This window comes from Tachypleus tridentatus, chromosome 1, assembly GCF_004210375.1.
Source record: "Tachypleus tridentatus isolate NWPU-2018 chromosome 1, ASM421037v1, whole genome shotgun sequence".
Lineage (NCBI taxonomy): Eukaryota > Metazoa > Arthropoda > Merostomata > Xiphosura > Limulidae > Tachypleus > Tachypleus tridentatus.
The window spans coordinates 71,024,579-71,046,841 of record NC_134825.1 but is presented as its reverse complement, the minus strand read 5'-3'; the positions used below and the strand labels follow the sequence as shown (position 1 = coordinate 71,046,841).

The window sequence follows — 22,263 nt, the reverse complement described above, 5'->3', positions numbered from 1 at the left end:
AAGACAAGAGACCTGGTTTCTTTCGGATACATAACAGTGTATTTTATGAGGGGTTTTTTCCAGTTTAGCGCACAAAATTATCATGTTCACGAAAATTTAAAACGTAGTAGTTAATTTAATGTTCAGTTTAAAGCAGTGACTATGTCATAAAAATGTTTGTGTTTGAAGTCTTATCGAATGTAAGCATTTCTCAAAACGTTGTAGTTATAATTGTTTTAACCATTTCATTATCTGTGATAATAAAGAAAGAGAACTTGTTTGAAATCCCTCTTTAAAAAAATTGAAGTTTTCTCTTTAAATATTTACGTATATCAATGACCACATTATTTAAATAATTATTGTCAGTCTAGAAAAGTTACGAGCAAAGTAATAACATAATAATTGACAGCCTGCAAGAAAGCCAATTTAAGAGTGAGCGTTACTATCAACTGTCTGAAAAGGCTTACGAAAATATTTAACATAATTACTAACATCCTGGAGAAGTTGTGGTATTAAACGTCTTTAGCAAGCGAAATAATAATCGTTAGGCCTATTATTTATGACAAAATCATGTTAAACTGTAGGTTTTCTTGACATTGCTCTAAGTTAGTTTAGTATAGGTTTTAGTCCATAAATATGTAAAAATAACATTTAATTTGTCTGCCACAAGTCACTGCCCAGATTTCATCCAATAGCTCAGGCTGTGTAGTCATGTGATACAATCCAAGTAATGACAATAACATTGTATTTATAATAGTCATAGTTTTCTACAGTACATGAACAACTAATAAATTTATGTGTATCTTATATTACGTGACACATTTTGATTTTTTTTTTGTTAATAAAACTATTGTGATACATTTATATACTCAGCGACTTTCATCGTTAAGGTCTATAATGACATTTGCCCTTAGGCTTGGTTTTTTCTTGTAGTTGTAGAAGCCTATATGCTCTGTATTATTAGAAACTCTTACAGTTTGTTGCTCATATGAAATAAGTTAGTTACTTGAAGGAATTATAGCATATATATACTAATAAGTTGAAAAATTTTGCAATTTGAGAGTAACAAAACCAACGGTAATTGAACTTAGCAGAAATCTCAAGGAGATGAAAATAAAGTCGACATATGTAAACACATATACAAATATTTTTTGAAGTTCTTGATTATATCAAATACACTTCATGTTCTGAAATTATAAACTTTCTTGTCTTTTTCGGAAATTTTTAAACTTCTCGAAATAGCATAATGGACTTTCATATTTTTTCAACTTTCAGAGTTGTACCATAGTAGTTCACAGTTTACATTCAGGGTTATAGGGAGTGGTAAGGCCAGTCAGGCCGTGACCTGACAACTTCTTTACGGCATGTATAGCTACTGTTAAAACCAGTATCTTTTAATTCAATATATGACTTTGTGTGTTTGCAATACCTGTAGTTAAAATGGCAAAAGAGTCAATCTCATAGCATTGAATGTTCAAACATTTTCTATGAGGGGCATGCAGCCGGACCTCTTAGAAATGGCGATGCTGCAATGACCTGACCACTCCAAAACTGCTTTCTATGACAGTAAATCATTGTATATTAAATTTAATTACGTTTCTGAAAAAGCATGATCTTGAATAAGTACAAACTACAAAAGCTGCCATGTTTTTAAAATCAGTATAATGTCTCTCTAAGCACAGGCACGATGTTTCTGCACAAATGTTCATAAGAAAAACAGTTATTTGAAAACATTTGAGTGAAACATTTATTTTCTAAGTACCTATATGTTGTGTTTTTAATATATACAAAGTTTTAGTATATAGAATTTGTTTGCCTTTCTGTTTTACTATTTTCTAATAGTTTGTTTTCTTATATTTAATTTTCTCTCAGAGTGGTAGCGGTGCACAAAGACACCTCTTTGGAATTTCAAAGGAAAAACGGGAAAGAAAAGGTGTAGGAGATCTCAGCCTTTGGATACTATGCAGACTAAAAATATAAACCAGGATATGCAAGTAAGCAAAATTAGGGGTTTGAGGTAGTATTTTCTCCTTAATAATTTCGTTACAAAAGTTGTCAAAAAGAACCTCAAACTTTTGATTATTCTTGATGTGTTAAGAATAATTAGCAGAATGCAGTGCTTTAACGTAAGTATATACATCTTGCTTAAGGCGTGTGGTGACGAGAACAAGTGTACTTGTATGATTGAAGGGAAGGGCTATCTCTCTTTGTATCTCTTTATATAATTAGCGTTTTATATGTTTGTGTTTATTTCTAAACAAACGTTACACTGAGTGAACACTACTCAAATGATTTTAATAGTTTACAAACTAGGATAATGACATTCCAAAGCATTAACTGCTTTATAGAAGAGTAAATAAACATTATTATTTTATCCAGTAACTGGTTTGTATTATAGGTCATCTTAATTCTTCATGGTACTGCCCTATAAACTGAAGGTTAGTGACCGACAAAGACCAATATTTGTATATGTCTCGTTAGCTTCTATTAAAATTTCATTTATTCTTTAATTTATTTTAATTATAAGTTCATTTTAAGCCTATTTGTATTCAGATGTTATTCATAATTACTTAATAATATTCATACTCAATTTTTAGAATGCAGAAAGTTTATTAGATTTTAATTCTGATCCCTTTACCTGACTTACCTGTTGAAGGAAATAAATTGTTCATTCTTGTAATAACAAGATCATTTAAGAAACACGTTGGTATAACGAGATAATAGGTATGTGTTCCTAACCTTGTTTCCAGTAAGATCCAACTTAATTCTAAACAGCAAGGATGCATGACAAAACAGTCATCCACGGTTCTTTAAGGACTACAGCTTCCTTCATTTCGCTACAACAATTTTCTTTCATCAGTCTGCAGAAAATGAAAAGAAAGAATTCTGTAACTACTATATTATTCTGGATACGAGTTTCGGAATCTTTCTACTTTACAGGTCAACGAATCAAAATAGATGTAGTTCTGCAGTCTAAAAAAGTTCATACTTGTTATCCCAGTCAGGACAATTAATAAATAACTTTCTTCTTGAATGTGGACTCTAAAAGGTTTCAAACGTCAATAAATGAGTCCACTTAGTGACTCAGCAGCATATCTGTTTAGTTATATCGCTAAAAACCGGATTTTGACTGCGGTGGGCACAGCACAAATAGCCCATTTTGTAAATTTGAACTTAACATCATCAACCACATAAATGTATATATGACAATTGCAAATAAGGAATAAACAATTGAATTACTGCACCACTTTAATTACCTACGATATTAGTTAGTTAGTTTGTTTTACAGTAAATCCACAACATTGGGCTATCTGTTGTGTCCATCGTGAGGGAATCGAGCCTTGGATTTTAACGTTTAAGTCTGTAAATTAATCGCTGTCCCACCACAGAAGTTCGGTATTAATATGACCTATCTTAATCACTCGTAACAGATTATGTTCAAGGATAAACAATATACGTTAGCCTTTTGGAAAAACAAGGAGTATTCGTGCAAAAGACACTTCGAATATTCAAAGCACATAGCAATAGTAAATCATCTTAAGCAGTCATAAAGAATTTACAATATACGTTCAACACCCACGTCATACGAGTGTTATTAATTTACCAGTCACTCGTTATGCATAATGTTAGTACACCGAATGTGATGCGAAATAAAAAAAAACAACAGATTGTAAGCTATTAATAAAGTATCTTTCATACACCACGCGAAACGACAGACGATGAGGGAGCGATGAGCAAAAATTAGAATTAAATTCTTTTTTGTTTTTGTTTTACGACTCTTCGCGCGAGAACTGGAAAACTTAAGACTCAGAGGACAGCTTCAGTGAACGCGGCCCGCGTAACCAGAATATTAAAAAAATACAAAATGGAAGAAACATGTTGCATCACAAGTGAATCGCTACTGATATGAACAGTAAATTTACTGCTAAAATGTCGTATCGCCTTAGTTAAAATCGCGTTGCATCCGTTATTGGGGATATAAATCGTACTAGTATGCAATCGTCATAGATTACTCGGAACAAAAGTTGTATTTTTAGAGTTTTCCCTCTTTCCTCTTTTGTCTTTTATTGTTGAAATCATACGAATTTTGAAAGTCTAAATAAAACACAATATTGTAGGAATAGTTTTGTAAATACAAACTAGGTTTCACCTTTATATTCCTCTGCAAACATTAGATCAGTTTGATTTCTGTTTAAGCTAGAAAATGTTTAACCTTTTCAATATTCTACGAACAACTTTGATAACGATGCCTTGATTATAAGTTTATACATATATATATATAAATATAAAACGTATTAGGCTTAATACAGTTTACTGTCGTGAGATACCAACAATAGCACCATGCAACCTTTTCCACACCTGTGCAACGTTATTATTATCTGTGCTTCAGTGGTTGTAAAAGCTGAAAAAGTGTGCATACAACTGCAATGATGATTACAAAGGTTTATACGAAACAGGTGCGGTTAATCACCCATGTATACCGTCATCAAAGTGGTTTGTTTATCGCTGGTCGTGCGCTCTCAGGGACGGTCTATGAATTTTTATTAGTATTGCCACACATGACTTCTGCTTTCTCAAGTAGAGCAACTGGTTATCGCGCTCTGTTTATTAAGGTGCAATATAACGTTAAAACGTCCGGATTGACAACTTCTCTCGCTCATAGCCAATAAAGAAACGTCAAAGTAGCCTATGATTAAATGCAGAACCCCAACTTAGTTTTTCGAAAAACCGTTAAATAGAAACGAGAACTGTTTGTACAAAATAACATGTGTTTATTATGAATATTCTATTGGTAAATACATACGTCACACTGCAATGATATGAGCTGGCGAAATATCGAAGTTGTTTAGGCCTAACAAAAATGGGTACTCATTTTCACTGCAGCTATATTTTGTCCGTATCTTTATTAATTAGTCATTTACAGACTTATAAACAGATATGTATAAAAACAGTGGTTCAGACGTGTATTTTTCCCTCCATAAGTCACTGATCAGAAAATATTTCACTCACTGATAGAACTGATCAGTATGATCATGTTATCATCTCAGGGGATTGGCTGTCATTAGACAGAAAAAAAGTAACTTAAAAACGAAGAATTTAGTAGTTTGGGACTAAAATTATTTTTTCCTAGATAACTTTATCTTTTGGCGGAGGCGTCAGTCTCATTAAATAGGCAGATAAATCGAATCTTAATGAAAGGAGACATATTTGTGCTGGAAAAAAAAACAAAAAACAATGTTCTAGCAGACAAGTAATGGAAACCTCGTTAAAATAAAGTACATTTTGACATAGATAGTAACCGCTATCTGCTCGGCATGGCCAGGTGGTTAAGGCACTTGACTCGTAATCCGAGGGTCACGGGTTCGAATCCCCATTGCACCGAACATGCTCGCCATTTCAGCCGTGGGGCCTTATAATGTGACGTTCAATCCCACTATTCGTTGGCAAAAGAGTAGCCCAAGAGTCGGCTATGGGTGGTGATGATTAGCTACCTTCCCTCTAGTCTTACGCTGCTAAATCAGGGACGGCTAGCACAGATAGCCTTCGTGTAGCTTTGCGCAAAATACAAGACAAACAAAACCGCCATCTTTTCAACATGAAACTGGTTATGTCAAACATTGAAGATTGTCTCATTTATAAAACTGGTTTTTACCAGCGGAAAGTCATATAATAGGTTAATCTGCCCTCTACCTATCGTGAATAATCGAACCCCTGATTTTAACGTTGTAAGTCTGTACAAAGGAACATGTATGGAACTATGCATTAACTTGTTGCTCATGTTTAAGTAGTTAACTGGTGATAAAGGTACAAAACTACACAAGCTCAAATTCTTACGTTTCGAAATCAACCATTTCATTCTTTTGCTGTTATTCTATTACAATTAAGAAAATAAGGACACTGGACAATCTGATTTTACAGGCGTAGCTTAATGTATGACACCTTCTGGTGTGACTTTGAAAATTGAAATATTTTTTTCAGTAAAAAGACCTTTAAAAACGAAACTTACTATATTTATATATATCTTGTTGAAAAATATCTAACTTCTCTTACATGTTTTACAACCAAGGGAAAGACAACATAAACTAATATTGTATATTATTAATTTAATCTATATTTTGTATAGAAATGCTTTGGTATATATAGACACTTTTGAAACTGCTTTCTACTCATAAAGAGTTATCGAAACCCTCCATAGGACCACGAGGACTTCCTTTAATTTTGCATAGTTGAAAAAATCAATATCACAAGCATCGTGAAATTTTATTTAAATCCAATAAGATCTGAGTTCGGTGATATTCAAATAACTTCTTTGTTTGTTTGTTTTTGAATTTCACGCAAAACTACACGAGGACTATCTACGCTAGTCGTCCCTAATTTAGCAGTGTAAGACTAGAGGAAAGGCAGCTGGTAATCACTACCCACCGCCAACTCTTGGACTACTCGTTTACCAACGACTAGTGGGATTCACCGTAACATTATAACTCCCCCACGGTTGAACGGGAAAGCATGTTTGGTGTAATGGGGATTCGAACCCCGCGACCCTCAGATTACTATGCCGGGCCTTCAAAAAACTAACAGACAAAGGCGCGAATTCGCAGTTGTATTTTCAATTGCTTAACATCGGATATATTTGTACATTTGGTTTTGTGGTTTTAGCTGGAATTTTCTCTTCTTCACTAGCCCTATTCATGATACCACAACGTTAAAGAAAACAACAACAAATAGGAAAAATAAGATTTAAATCATGCCTGTTAAGAAGATTTGTCAAAATCCCGTACGACAACAGAGACAATATATTACTGCGTTTTATCTGTTTGCCATAGGACTGGTTTTTAGTTATTTTTGTGCTGACTTCATATTCCATGGTTTCTTTGCAATTATAAGTCAGTTTTTGTTGTTGTTTACCAGTTTCAAAGATTTATGGCTTTTAAAATTTTCTGCTTGTTTTACAGCAGATTATTCATGAAAAAAAAAAGAAGAACCAACTAGAAATTGAATTTTATTGTTGAAGAAATTATTTATAATTTTACCGCCAACTCTGTCACTTAATTGGTACGAAAATCGTGAGATGGAAATTCTTTTAGCCACGAATTGCTAATGAGTTCATACATAAATCAAATCGTCTGACACATTATTCGTCTTTGAAACCTTCTAGAAGAGAGGGAAATTAATGTTGTTGTTTTTTATGTTTATTACGATATTTTTCACAGAAAGTGGAAACGTTTGGACTTTAAAGTCAACATTAGAAAGTTGTACAAATGAATGAAAATCTTACTACAACTGTGTAAAGAAGAATCTAAAACCCATAACTGGTACATGTAAAAGGACAAACAAATATGTAAAAATATTCGGACCCTTCAAAGATTGTCTTTGTATTAAATTCCACCCATATTGGTCAAAATATTGCTATGTAATTGACCAAAACCCCTAAAATTGTACATTTATTTAAATTTTGACCTCACTAACATTTTTATATGTAAGTATATGGGACATTTAAAAAAATATCTTAGTACCAAATGCCATGTAAATTGGCCAAAATATGGGAAAGTAATCGTAAAAAAAAATTCCTAAAATTATGCTTTTTGTGGCATCTTGACTCTGTAGTTGCTCTAAATAAGATAGTCCATAAGTTTTGTTTGTCAATGTATAGAACATGTAGAAAAGTTTGTTTACACACAATTCCATGTAAATTGGTCAAAATATGGCCAGTAACTGACCAAAAATCCAAGAAATTATGCTTTTCTATGAGCTCTGCATCCTCCCTCTAAATGGATTTAAAACTGGCAACTTCAACTTTTTGATGTCAATATGTGATAACAGAAATTCTGAAAAAGTGACTCCTCTCTCAAACTTAAAACAAGAAGCTCAGCAATAATCAAATAACTTCTACACTTTTTTATCGTTGTGTTTAAAATTAATTAACCTGAATATTTCATTTAATGCAATGTTTTGTAATGTTTACATTCAAAAAGTAACATATAGATAAGCAAGACCAGTTGTAAAAATATTTCCAGATATGTACAATTAGATTATGTTAGGCAACAACGAACAACAACTTGTTGCCAAGTAACAGTCACTGATCACCCTCCCCACCTCAACAAAAAAGCGGAAGAAACTACAAGGAAGCATTTCAAATATTTACTATGATCCTAAATTACCAATAGTCTCCTAAGGCCTGGCCAGATGGTTCAGGCACTCGACTCGTAATCTGAGGGTTGAAGGATCGAATCCCTGTCACATCAAGCATGCTCGCCTTTTCAGCAGTGGAGGCGTTATAAAGTGACGGTCAATCTTACTATTCGTTGGTAAAAGAGTAGCCAAAGAGTTGACGGTGGATGGTGATGACTAGCTTCCTTCCCTCTAGTCTTACACTGATAAATTAGGAACGGCTAGCGTAGATAGCCCTCATGTAGCTTTGCGCGAAATTCAAAACAAACCAAACCTAAGACCTGGACCCGTCCTTTTAGACAGAAATAATACGTGAACAACCTGACGATGACCGAAGAAGGTCGAAACGTTGTTCGCTCTTCTACGTAAAATATTTTCTCAACCCAAACGAGCCGTTTTTGCATATAGAAATAATACGGAACGCTCAATCAATCAATATATTTATTCAAACTCAATGTGAGTTTAGTGACTACAACGATTACCTTCTGATATGAGCAATTAATGCGAAATCACACACAAGGATAACAAACAAATCCCGTGTGCACAAAGGTCCAGAATTTGGCTACTGGGTTATTTAATGATAAAAGTTAATAAAAAGTAAGAAAAGATCAAAACATGATTTGAAGGTAGTTAAACAGTCATAAAAAATGACAACTATGTACATGTGCTGGTTTGATTAGTCTTTAGTTATTCTTCTTAAACGTTGTACTACACGATACAAGTAACTCCACTGCACTTTCTAAAAGTTACAATGACCTCCAAAGATTGTTTAAAGGCCTGGCATGGCCAGGTGGGTTAAGGCGTTCGACTTTAATCCGAGGGTCGCGTGTTCTAACCCACGCCGCACCAAACATGTCCGCCCTTTCAGCCATGGGGGCGTTATAATGTGTCGGTTAATCCCACTATTCGTTTGTAAAAGAGTAGCCCAAGAGTTGGCGGTGGGTGGTGATGACTAGCTGCCTTCCCTCTAGTCTTACACTGCTAACGCAGATACCCCTCGTGTAGCTTTGCGCGAAATTTCAAAAACAAACAAGCTTGTCCAAAATTAGCCTGTGTTATTACCTCTACTAGCTGAGCCAATCACAGTTAAGTAATTTAGTAAAAAGTTTATGCAGGGGTAAGGTTTAAACTCACGGGAACGAAGTTGAGAATGATACCTTCATTTGAGGCATTATGGGTTGTGTCTATATGTTTTGAAATTATTCATTGCAGCTTTAAGTGTTTTAAAGTAGGTAGGCGTTGTGTGTTGGATAATGGGGGTTTATTGAATGACGTTTTAATTGTTTATTCACATTAATGATCTTGCGTCCGCGGTTTTACTGTGACGTGAAATTTCTTTATAATTGATTTGATAAGAAAAACCCATAAAATGTAAAGTATGCGGCTAATAATAAATTATTTTAAATCTTTATACTTTGAATGATTTCGGCCATGGCTGTAAGTGCAGGGTTCTTGCGAAGTTTACTAACGTATTGAAATATGAATAAAATGGATACTATTCATCATAAACTAATAATTAATTATATTTGTTACGGAATATACCATTAAGACCTTAGGGGGCACAAATCCTTGGTTATCGGATATTGTCACCAGAGTGCACTATTTGTTCAGTGCGGTTACTGTTCATGTCAACGATGGTCACTTGATAAGTTGATCGAAGCTGAACAGTATTTAACATGGTTACATGCTTTTGGATGGCCTTGCTTACTCTGTCCACTAAGCAGGCGCTCTGGAACTGACTTAAGTATCTCTATAGACAAGTCTCCCGGTGGCTCAATGGCAAATCTGATGGATTGTAATACTAGAAACTGGGTTTCAATACACCGTTTAGGCAGAGCAAAGATAACCCATTGTGTACCTTTGTGTTTAGCAGTAAATAAAACCATATACAAAAATCAATGGGCCAAAGGTTTTTTCAACTGGCAGTGGTTCTGCAGATTAATTTGGGAAAAAACTGAAAGAAAACTTGATATACAAACTGGTCTTGCACTGTTCTGTAACACAGTTGTTTAAGAACGAGTACTTGATATTAGTGTCCTTTAAGGATCCAGTTGTAGAGATATATGATGATGAGCAACAACTAAAGACGTTCTCTACTGATAATAGACGATTTTGACATGCTGCGGTATGTATTATTTAAGGGGTTAAAAATTGAATATTATGAGTGCTGATGGAGGAGGTAGCATCTACACGTAATATGCAATCTAATTACAAGAATGTTCACTCGAGCTGTTGTGCGTCCTCTTGTGGGTCACTGATAAATTTATGGACTTACAACAAAGCACTGGTAGAATTTACGGCGATTCGCGATATGTTTGGAGGTCATCTTGTTTTTTTCTCAATATTGTGGTCAAAAATGTAGAACTATGATAGATATACATTATATTCAAAATCACCAGCTCCAAATCGTATAAAACTACTGTGTAGCATATTATATCCAAAAATTCCTCGACAAGTTTGATTTCCTGGAAATGGAGCTAAACTCACAGTATGCTTAATGAGTTATCTTAACATTTATAGTTATTGTTATTAAGCACAGAGCTACACAAAGGGCTATCTGTGCTCTGCCAACCACGGATATCGAAACCCGATTTCTAACAGTGTGAGTCCCCACACATAAAGCTGTGCAACTGGAGGCATTTATAGAACAAGTACTTTACCATTACTCTTTATTTAAATATTTTTCTGCTACAAGTTTCATATTATATTTCATTCCAACATTGCATGTACAGCATTATTGAAAACAACAACAAATGTGTTTATTAAACTCTAGAACAAACTGTGATTATAGTGAATTAAAAACGTTTTTCTTTTGGAAAGTAATTCAGGATTTTCTAACTAATTTAACCAAATATTCAAACGCATTTAGCACGCCAAGAATAGCGTTTTGTAAAATTATGTCTATAATTTTTTTGTATTGAGTGCCATACGATAGACGCATGAGCAGAGGTACAGTTTGGCAAGCATGCTTGTTTAAAAGGGCGTGATCTTGAAAATTGTACACGAAGTCGTGTCTGATTGTTAATCATGAGTTGTCTAAAAGTATTTCCCTCGCCTCTGTTGTCTGTATTAGGTACTCTGAACCGTCATCATTATAGGACGCTGGCCTGTCTGAAGAACCTGAGGAACGGCATTCATGGACTTCGTTACCACACAATGTCACCCACGATAATTTCACAAGCATTATTAGTATCACAAAAGTTACTTGTTAAGTTAATAATAACTTGGTAGTGATGCACATAATAATTTAGAAAATTATTTAGTACCACGTCGCATGTTTGAAGCCTGGTTCTCTGAAATAAACAATGTTATCTGACGTGTACACTTCCACGTGGCTTGTACACGAAAAAAAAAAAAGGAGGCGAATCTTCTTGCTTCATTTTATTTGTTCATTGCAATTCGTTTTTTAAATGCAACTCCATATTTCTGTGTAGTATACTATATATAAGCGATTAATTTCTGGCTTAACCTCTTTTTAACTTTTTTTTTTAATCAAAGACGTAAACACCATAATTAATTTTAAGCCTGTCTTGGTGGAATTGGTGTCTCACTACATCATTCTTCTATTTCTTCTTCTTAAACAGTAGTCTGGATATGGTGTAAATTATAATCATCTTCTCCCCAATAAGGCTTCGGTACATTAAAAAAAACGGGCCTGACATGGCCAAGCGTGTAAGGCGTGCGACTCGTAATCCGAGGGTCACAGGTTCGCGCTCGCGTCGCGCTAAACATGCTCGCCCTCCCAGCCGTGGGGGCGTTATAATGTGACGGTCAATCCCACTATTCGTTGGTAAAAGAGTAGCCCAACAGTTGGCGGTGGGTGGTGATGACTAGCTGCCTTCCCTCTAGTCTTACACTGCTAAATTAGGGACGGCTAGCACAGATAGCCCTAGAGTAGCTTTGTGCGAAATTCCAAAACAAACATTAAAAAAAACATTAAGTACTTCTATATATAAATATTTGTTTTATTCTTTACCAAGTATTCAATAGTTTAAAATTGAATTAAATTTCGAAAATAAAAACTGTTATTTTAAGTTGAGTAAATTGTATTATTTATGTTATAAAATGTTTATTTTGTTTCTTGATATATTAACATTCGCAACTTTGTTCATATACTGCAGAACGCGATTGTTATATTTAAGATTAATTACTAGTTTAATATCTAGTTGTAAAGATTTCTGTTGACACGATTGCATAATGTTCTCATTACAAGCTTTCTAGTGATTCATTTGGTTACTTAATGTTCTCGATACTAACCTTCATGGTGCCGTAAGGTAAATATACGATCATCTCTACTGAATCATAAATTGGCCGCTAGCTTTCCTCGCGGAATTCATCACGATAAAATCCAAGTAGAACTGAATACAGAAAGTGCGCCTGGATGTCTAACATCATCTCGCTTATTTTTTTATCTAATATATGGTGTAACCTCGTGACCTCTTTCCTGACAGCGTTAACCAGCTATCAGTTTTAATTAACTTTATAGTTTGGCTAGCAAAGGATATCTTAACTCGCTCAACCCAAACTCGAGACACAACACTGAAATATCTTCTTGCAGACAGAAGGCGTCAACTAACAAAAGAACAAACGGCTGAAGTAATAAAAACAAGATAATATTAAAATGCCTGAACTATGTGTTGCCGCCATGATAGTGTGCAAAATAAATAATCAGTTATCTAGAAAATGAATTATTTCACTGGAGGGGGCTGGAGAACAAAGTATTCCTGCATGCTACAATATTACCGTTTTCTTTTCAATTGACGATGGTTTGTTCTGTGATGGCCCTGGTTGTGGACCATTAGACTTTATCGTTTTCGTGTACTGCACAGTGGTCAGTACTTTCATTTTTTTCTTTATAAACTGCCCCCAGTGGCTCAGTGGTATGTACGTCTGAGAGCATGAACCAAACTTTAGGATATGATCATTCTTATGGTGGATATAGTGCAGATAGCCCATTGTGCAACCAGTTTTATACTTAACAAAACAAAGTTTATAAGTTTTTTTCAAATCCATCAACCATGCCGAAGGAAGTTTTCCAAGAGCTCAAACGAGTTCCATTAAGACAAAGTATTCAGCTACGCGACTAAGGCGATATATCATTTTCTCCAATAGATGCAAAGTACAAAGGGGAATTTACGCTAAACCATTTGCAGATATCTTCTATGGAATTATACCTTATTGCCATCCAGTCCATACATGGATCATTTTTCTTGCGATATACTCGTGACAATACGTAGTGGTATGTGAAAAATACCAGATGTTTCGAAAGGTAATATTTTTTTCACCAAAGTTTCGCCCTAAGCTGGTGCACGTGTAGCACATATATCATGCATATAGTTTGTTTTGGAATGTGACGACCTTATTCTTGAGATAATCGAATATTAGCAAGGATCAGTGATGTCGAGAAACCCACTTGTTGAGAAATTTATATGCAAAAACGGCTCGTTTGGGTTGAGAAAATATTTTACATAGAAGAGCGAACTATGCGAACTAAATATTTTCTCAACCCAAACGAGCCGTTTTTGCATATAAATTAGCAAGGATCATTCCATTTCTGATATTTCCAGACTTTCCTGCGGAGAATGACGCTGGAATATACTTTATGCTCATGTTAATATATTCTTTAGTAAATTAGCTTTGTAGAGATTCAGAAATACCTTATGGTTTTGTTTCGATAATAAACAAACTGACCACTTGGTGTGGATGACAAAATGTGAAGAATGATCCTATTTGATACGTACAGAACTACTGGTTTCCTAAATATAGTCGGTTCACATAGAGAACTTTACTACAGACCTCTCCATACTAGAGTTGATACTATTTGATATGTACAGAGCTATTAATTCTCTAAGTCTGGTAGGTTCACTCAAAGAGTTTACCACAGATCTGTCCACATTAAAAAAAAAATGCTTGCCCTCCGTTTTGTGCACACGGTTAACCTAGTTGTGTTAGTTTATTGTGTGTTGAATACATTAAGTATTTTAGCTTACTGAACTGCTAACTTGTATTCTCAATTCAGTCAAGTCCGAATTCATATTAACTTTGTAGTACATACTCTACTGAACCTCGAATTAGATTGGGTACTATTATTACCTGTAGGAAGTCAGTCTGCCTACGAATACCATAACGTTAAACTGGTGGTATTCAAAGTTTGCATTGTTATTTTTTCTCGACTGCCCAGATGTTGAAGTTGCCATCGTATCTGTAATTTGTAAAATCCAATAATCCCTTGATTAAGCTTTAACGTCACAATTTGTATTTTTTTTTCTTAATTCATATCACCTGCAAGACGATAATAAATTGTCCGTATTTTTGCAAATAATTAAGTAGAACATATGTTTAGGTCAATGTGATGAAGGAACTTGTAATCAATGCCCATATAACACTCATGCAAGCATAAATCTGTATGTATTGTCTTGTTTCAGGGGAGATTCGTTCTTTAACTATAATGGGAAGCTATGTGTTTGAACCACTTCCGTAACAAGTTGTTTAATTTTCCCACCATTTTCGGTCATGTTTTCTCTTGCTTAATCTCTGTAGTTCAACATCATAGATACCTGTTTCTTGGAATCGTTAAAACGCTATGCTTTTGGCGAATTCATAATCGCGGAATAGGATAGATTCAAAACGAAAAGCCATGCAATGTAACTTTCGCAGAAAATGTCTATTTTGTACGTTATCTGCATTTACAAATCCACACGACCTAATTGATTTGCAATAAGGGAATCGAATTTTTAAGCTGTGTATTCACAGGACACGGGGATGGCCGAGTGCAAGATTATTAGATATGCAAACTGTAAGCACTAGTCATGAAGAAAAAAACAAACAACCTTCTGTAGTTTTTCAAACTGATTATTACCAAACTTCTGAAACAAGAGTTTATTGATAAAAATTAATGTCTCATTTCTGTTTTCAAACTGAAATGCAGATGCAAAGAATAAACTTGTTTTCATAACTTAGACATGACCTGGGATGATGCAGGCTGAGAGATTGTTCCTAATTCTATAGATTATTGCTAAATGATCGTTCTTTGAATTTCGCCCAAAGCTACACGAGGGTTATCTGAGCTAGCCACCCCTACTTTATCAGTGTAAGACTAGAGAGAAGGCAGCTAGTCATCGTCACCCACCGCCAACTATTGGGCTACTCTTTTACCAACGAATAGTGGGATTGACTGTCATATTTTAACGCCTCCACAGCTGAAATGGCGAGCATGTTTGATGTAACGGGGATTCGAATCCCCGACCCTCGGATTACGAGTGCCTTAACCACCTGGCCATGCCGGGTCAACGACGTGTGACATGTAGTTTTTCTTTACTAATCAAAAGAAATATTTTATATAACTTGTCAGAAAGTAAATTAAATATGCTAATGTTATCCGTGGTGTTGAATTACTTAGCAAAAGTATTTATTTATTTGTTGCTAAGGGACATTTATCTTGTTTGGCGAACGAGATTAGAATTTATTAACATTCGTTTGCGATGTGAATCAGTAACGTTCGAAAACACTTAACCACCACAAGTTGTTGATAGAAGCGTATATGATAAAAGGTGTTTCAGTTAATGGAAGTAATGGTTAATCACTCAGAAGATTTAGAAAAAAAATAAGATTTTGTTTTTGTTTCTTTGTTTTCGAATTTCGCACAAAGCTACGCGAGGGATGTCTGCGCTAGCCGTCCCTAATTTAGCAGTGTAAGATTGGAGGGAAGGCAGCTAGTCATCACCACCCACCGCCAACTCTTGGGCTACTCTTTTACCAACGAATAGTGTGATTGACCGTAACATTATAACGCCCCCACGGCTGGGAGGGCGAGCATGTTTAGTGCGTAAAATTAAGATATGATGAAAACTTGAAATTAAAAGCAATTTTATTCCGACTAACACCCGCCGTCACAAGAGCTTTGTCCAGCTTTAGAAAGAATAAGAAAGACTAATTGTTGCATTTATGTAGCTACATAGCCGGAATTTGTAGGGTGTCTGTTCAGTAACATCGTGACTTGAATCTTGGACAGTAACTACTGATTCACGTTCAGCTCTAATTGTTCTTTGAATACCTTCCTGAATAAGTGGTGTTCTGTGTTCTTTCAAGAAACGCAGATAAATTCGGCCTTTGGATAATAATGGGCGTGTTTAATTATGGAGACTGCTAAATATTACATACAACAACACAAGTTGAGATTAAAAAACATTTTGATTTGTATTCATTTCCTCTAACATAATTCTATTTCAAACACGCCCACACACAAAGTATGCTTAGAGTAGCTGAAGGCAGTACATTGTGTTTTAATATTTCTATTTAATTTAAATTTTTCTCGAAATCCTGAAAGTACAGCCTTTGAACAATGAATTAACTACTTACTAAATAAACTTAATGAATTAACTTTAAATAAAATCATGATATATAAATAATTTGAAAGCAAGATGCACTGTTGGTTGTTTATTTAAATAACTGAAACTATTTAAGCGCTTGAACCCTAAACCCTTTATATTCAAACCTTGAACTCTGTTTTCGATCCTTCAATCCATAATGCTTGATGACAATAAGTTGCCTTTGTTGATACACCTTTATAGCAAATAACGTCCAAGGAAGCAGATAATGGCAAATAAAGCTGGTCCTCTAGCGAAGGGCTGGCATGGCCAGGTGGGTAAAGCACTCGACTAGTAATCTGAGGGTCGCAGATTCGAATCCCCGTTGCATCAAACATGCTCGCCCCTTCAGCCGTGGGGACGTTATTATGTGGCGGTCAATCCCACTATTCGTTGGTAAAAGAGTAGCCCAAGAGTTGGCGGTGGGTGGTGATGACTAGTTGCCTTCCCTCTAGTCTTACACTGCTAAACTTGGGACAACTAGAACAGATAGTCCTCGTGAAGCTTCGTGCGAAATTCAAAGACAATCAAACCTTAACGGGTAACAAGAACAAACGTGATATAAATTCATACACAATAATTTGACTTTTGATTAAAAAGTTTGGATTGATAAATATACGTTTGAAGTATATTTAAGAATAACAGTTTACCTTAAGTTTCTATATGAATGAAGTAAAACATTTTATTATGAAAAACAACAGCTTTCAAGCCCTAAAAATTAATTGTTTCTGTGTTCAGAGTATGTTGTGTTATTGCATGAACGTCTCAATCATTCTGTTTAATGTAAGCTTTATTATATCTCTTTATCGAGCTGCAAAATACATAATTTTAATTCTTCAGGAGAATGATTTACCAGAATTTCTGGTATTACTGAGCCCTCGGGTGACGTCACTTGATTCATTGCGTTCCTGCGCCCTGTAGTTATTCGGTACCTGAATAAAATTACTGTCAGCTGAGAAGTTTTCATTCTTTTCCCTTTGGCCTAAGACCAGAAACAATGGAATTTGATCATTGTGTGCTAATGAATCAGCTAATTTTCTTTGCACGAATACCAGTTGTAAATCATGTTGCATCTTAAAGGTTGTTCATTGGCTAGAAAGTTACTTACGTAGGTCTTTAGTAAACTAAACTGCAAGGAGGTTCTTGACTATCGTTGTTTGTAGGGCGATTAGTACCCGTTACATAATTCATTGGTTATTGCAATAAATCAGACATATAAATATGAATTCTTCTTGCCAATAAACGATTTATCTGAGGACACTGGGGTATGTGCCCCCACGTTTGACTTACTAGCAAAGTTCATCTTTAATTGGGGAATAGCGAGTTTTGTACATCATGGAAAGTCGCTGTTTTAGTTTTTATTTCAACTGTTACAGTTAACATAGCAAATGAGGTGCCCCCTCCCAATTCAGATATGCTACATCGTCCGAGGGTTCGCAATTTTAGGCTGTAGATGCACAATAAGAGTAAGGGTCAAATACCTGTCTTTGGTCAGATAGAAATAACACAAAAATTCCCGTGGTGTTTTAGAATTTCAGTTTAGAATTAAGGACGACTTTGTTTTAATAGTCCTTATATAGCTTTACACGAAAGTTCTTGAAGCAAAAGCTTGTATAATAATACAATTTCACTCAGAGATTACATATTTCTATGATATGTACACAGTTCTCATTGACTACTTTACCAGTAAATTTGTTCCTTAGCATTCTCAAATACATGAGAATAAATAAGTAATATATTGGATTGTTAAGGCTGTGTTATTCAGAAAAAAAATGTTTTGTTGTTGTTGTTTTGAATTATTTGTTCCCATTAAGAACACAAAAACAGAAAAATTTAATAAATGTGACTTGTATAATTTTCAGGCAGCACAGAATGCTAGCGAGCGTGAAAACTCCCACGTTTTGGAAAATCAAAAGATGGAAGAAAAGAATATCACACCATCTTCCACGCCATTTTTAGGAAAAATCACCAGTACGAGGCACCAGTTTGGTAGTGGTCGTCTAATATCTGATGACAGTGATCATGTATCTGGTAAGTAAAAACACCTTCATCGCCAGTACGAGGCACCACTTTGGTAGTGGTCGACTAATATCTGACGATAATGATTATGGATCTGGTAAGTAAAAACACTTTCATCGCCAGTACGAGGCACCAGTTTGGTAGTGGTCGACTAATATCTGATGACAGTGATCATGTATCTGGTAAGTAAAAACACCTTCATCGCCAGTACGAGGCACCACTTTGGTAGTGGTCGACTAATATCTGACGATAATGATTATGGATCTGGTAAGTAAAAACACTTTCATCGCCAGTACGAGGCACCAGTTTGGTAGTGGTCGACTAATATCTGACGATAATGATTATGGATCTGGTAAGTAAAAACACTTTCATTGTCAGTATCATATTCTTTATCTTCGTGGTTTTCGCATTTTCAAAGCGTAATATAAAAAAAAACACACATAAGATTCGTCTGATTTGTAAAAATAGTTATTGAAAATCGACAAAAAGAAGTTTGTTAAGATTTGTATTAATCCAACAAAGAAGTATCGAAATTGAAGTTATGTTAATAACGAGAATGTTGCAGTGCTGATAATAAAGTAACTAAAAAATGACTGTTATCCTAGTTACTAAGACAACAACAATTAGAGGAGGTCTCGGTAGAGTGCATACCTCCGCCACGCAACTTTCATCAATCATATTCGGCTCACAAAAAATACAATAAAAGTGTCCGTATGTGCGTCGTTATCAACGAATCACTTCGACACAACAATAAGGAATGATATTCCTCAATGTTCACCAAATTTCATCAAAATCCGATCATTTTTGACTGAGTTACATTGCAGAAATACTGTGAAAAATCGGTTCCCATGTTAACAGGAGGATTTTTTTATTTTTGTGGCCTTGATTCTCCAACGCTAATTACTTCAAAGTTGTGTTATAATTCAAATATATACCAACTTTTGTTCAAATCAATTTTGTCATTTTCGAGAAATCTTATTGACAAACACACACACACATATGGGTGAAAACATAATCTCCTTCGACGCTAGATGGCGGAGGTAAAAGTTGTACAAACTTAATAACTTAGGTGTTGTGTTTGTTTGTCATTAAGCACAAAGCTACAAATCTGCGATTTGCCCACAACGGGTATCGAAACCCTGTTTCTAGCACTACAAGTCCACAGACATACCACAATACTACTGGGAAGCAAATAATAACTAAGCCGATTTGTTTCTTTTTTATTTTACGTAAGCTGAAAACATAATTTTTTTTTTTAATTTCGCGCGAAGCTATACGAGAACTATCTGCGCTAGCCGTCTCTAATTTAGCAGTGTAAAACTATAGGGAGTGTATCACCACCCACCGCTAACTCTTTCACCAACAAATAGTTGGACTGACCACACATTATAACGCCCCACAGTTGAAAGGACGAGCATAGTTAGTGTGACAGGGATTCGAACTCGCAACCCTTAGATTAGAAGTCGAGTGCCTTAACTACCTGGCTACAGTGAGCCTTAGAAACATACTAATTCTAGGATAAATGATGTTACCATGATCTCTTGCAGTTAGCTTTCTTATGAACATTTGGTGTAATTTAAAAAGATTAAGTACAGATTGAAACAGGAATCACTAGTCAATAATAGATAAACGTTAGATTACTTTTAAAATAAGTAGATAATCAATGCTTTGTACACTATACAATCGGTGCCTTTAGGAAGTCAACCCGATATTATGAATGAAGTGAAGCAGTGAAAAAAATCAATATACGTGATGTTAAATTTTACTTCACACATTCTTAAAATAATTACTTTGAAAGACACAAAGGTTTCTTCAAAACGGTGTTTTAGAGTTATATTTTTTATTTAGAAAGGCTGCTTTTCTATTGGTTGAATTTTATACGCGCTTACTGGGGTTTCTATCTTAGTTTGGGCATATGTTTGCTCATTGTTATGCATTATATATAGATAGAGGAATTAGTAACATAGAAACTACAAATGCTTATTATGTTCTTAAACAAATCTCCAGCTGCAGCCTTACATTTTCCATCTCGGACTAATGCAATCAAATAGTCAATAGCTATAGTAAACCATTATGAACCATATCAGCTAGCTATGAGCTACGGTTATTATAATTACATCAAGTAATATTTTGTCCATGCAAATGTAATTCTAGATAACAGTATGGAACCGAAATAGGGGTTTATAGCTTGAGTAACTAATATCTACAGTATCCGCAGCTATTTTTTTATTTATGTTGTTCTCTATAGTACTGAATGAAATATAGATTTGTTGATTTTTTATTTTGTTTTTGAAAGTTGAAAACGTTTTCAACAGGTTACAGGTAATTAGGTAAACATTTCGACTTTTTAAGTATTTTTATTTCGTAATTTAACTTATCTTTTACATGAAATAATGGGTTCGATTTGATTTGAATTTCGCTCAAAACTCTACGAGGGTATTTGTGCTAACCGTACCTAATTAAACAGTGATCGACTATTTTACCAATTAATTGTAGGTTAGACCGTCATACGTTAACGCCTTCACGGCTGAAAGAACGAGCATGTTCATGACGAGGATTCGAGAATAACGCGTTCAATAAGTTTTCTTGTGTGGTTTGTTTTCTGTACAGTTTTTACTTACTTGAAAGTTTCAGTAAATAAAATCATATTTGTTTCTCTCTTTTTGAGGAATCTTGATAACAAAACTAAGCTAAATGTACAATCTTCATATGAACGTATGGTTATGATTCGCGGTGGTTTTTTAACAAAATAAGTAACTATATGAATAATTAACACAGTTTCAAGTACCATCCTTTTCTTTTATCACGACCTTTGACACTGTATTTTGAAAATTATTCAAAACAGCACTATTCGTTGAAAAATTGCAATTTGCGAGTTATAGTTTTTTGTTTGTTTGTTTTTTAATGGGCATATCAATTCCAAAGTAAGTAGAGTTTTGTGGATACAGTTAATTAAACTTCACGGGCATAATTAATATACTGACTAAAGTTATTGGCATCTGTTGTCTACGTAAAATGTAACAAACGCTTTTTCTATACCACAAAAAAACAACAGTAATGAATTTAAGTCGCATGTTAGGGGAAGGTTAAATGTCTGAACTCGTTAAAGATATCCAACCAGCTTGGCGTCTGCTGGAAGTTTAATTAACGATAACAATCAATTACACCTGTAAAATAAAATATTAAATGCAAAATTAACTAAATATAAATTATTTTGAGACACCTGGTATAATATTTTATTAAAAACTAAAAGCGTTTTGTCTTATTGACAAAATTCACTACTAGGTGTTTGTTTACTAAAATTGTGTTTTGTAAATTTCCAGTAACATGTTCTAATGAAATCAAACCAGCTTTGCCACCCAAGCCAACTAAAGTCCCTCCTCCGTACAGAGCCCCGCCGCGCCCTCCAGTGCCAGCATTTGGATTTAGACCATCTACCGCTCCTCCAGAAAGGACAAGGACGATGTCTGCTTTGCCTGGCAGCCCTGAAGACCCTGGATATAGTAAAGAAGTAATACGTTTATCATAAAACTTTATAATTAATAATAATGTTCATTTCTGGTAATAATTTTAGTCTTTCTATGTTTTGTTTGTCTCTGGTTAATTTCTTATTGTTTGTTTTATTATGACGATGGAACTTTTAATTTTATCATATTCGTAATTTATCATAGATCCAGTAATTTGATAATAACTTCACCATGTGAACTACTAAGTGTTTTTTTATGTAAAA

At 34.7% G+C, this 22,263-nt stretch overlaps 1 protein-coding gene across 1 annotated transcript in view; it reads left to right on the top strand.

Moving 5' to 3' along the window:
- LOC143251897 (uncharacterized) overlaps positions 1 to 22,263 on the top strand; it is a 103,717-nt gene that overhangs the window by 32,876 nt on the left and 48,578 nt on the right. Inside the window, exons 2-4 of the mRNA XM_076503233.1 lie at positions 1,852 to 1,973; positions 18,377 to 18,545; positions 21,857 to 22,044. Coding sequence (XP_076359348.1) covers positions 1,941 to 1,973; positions 18,377 to 18,545; positions 21,857 to 22,044 — 390 coding nt within the window. The 5' untranslated portion in view covers positions 1,852 to 1,940. The remainder of the gene's footprint in view (positions 1 to 1,851; positions 1,974 to 18,376; positions 18,546 to 21,856; positions 22,045 to 22,263) is intronic.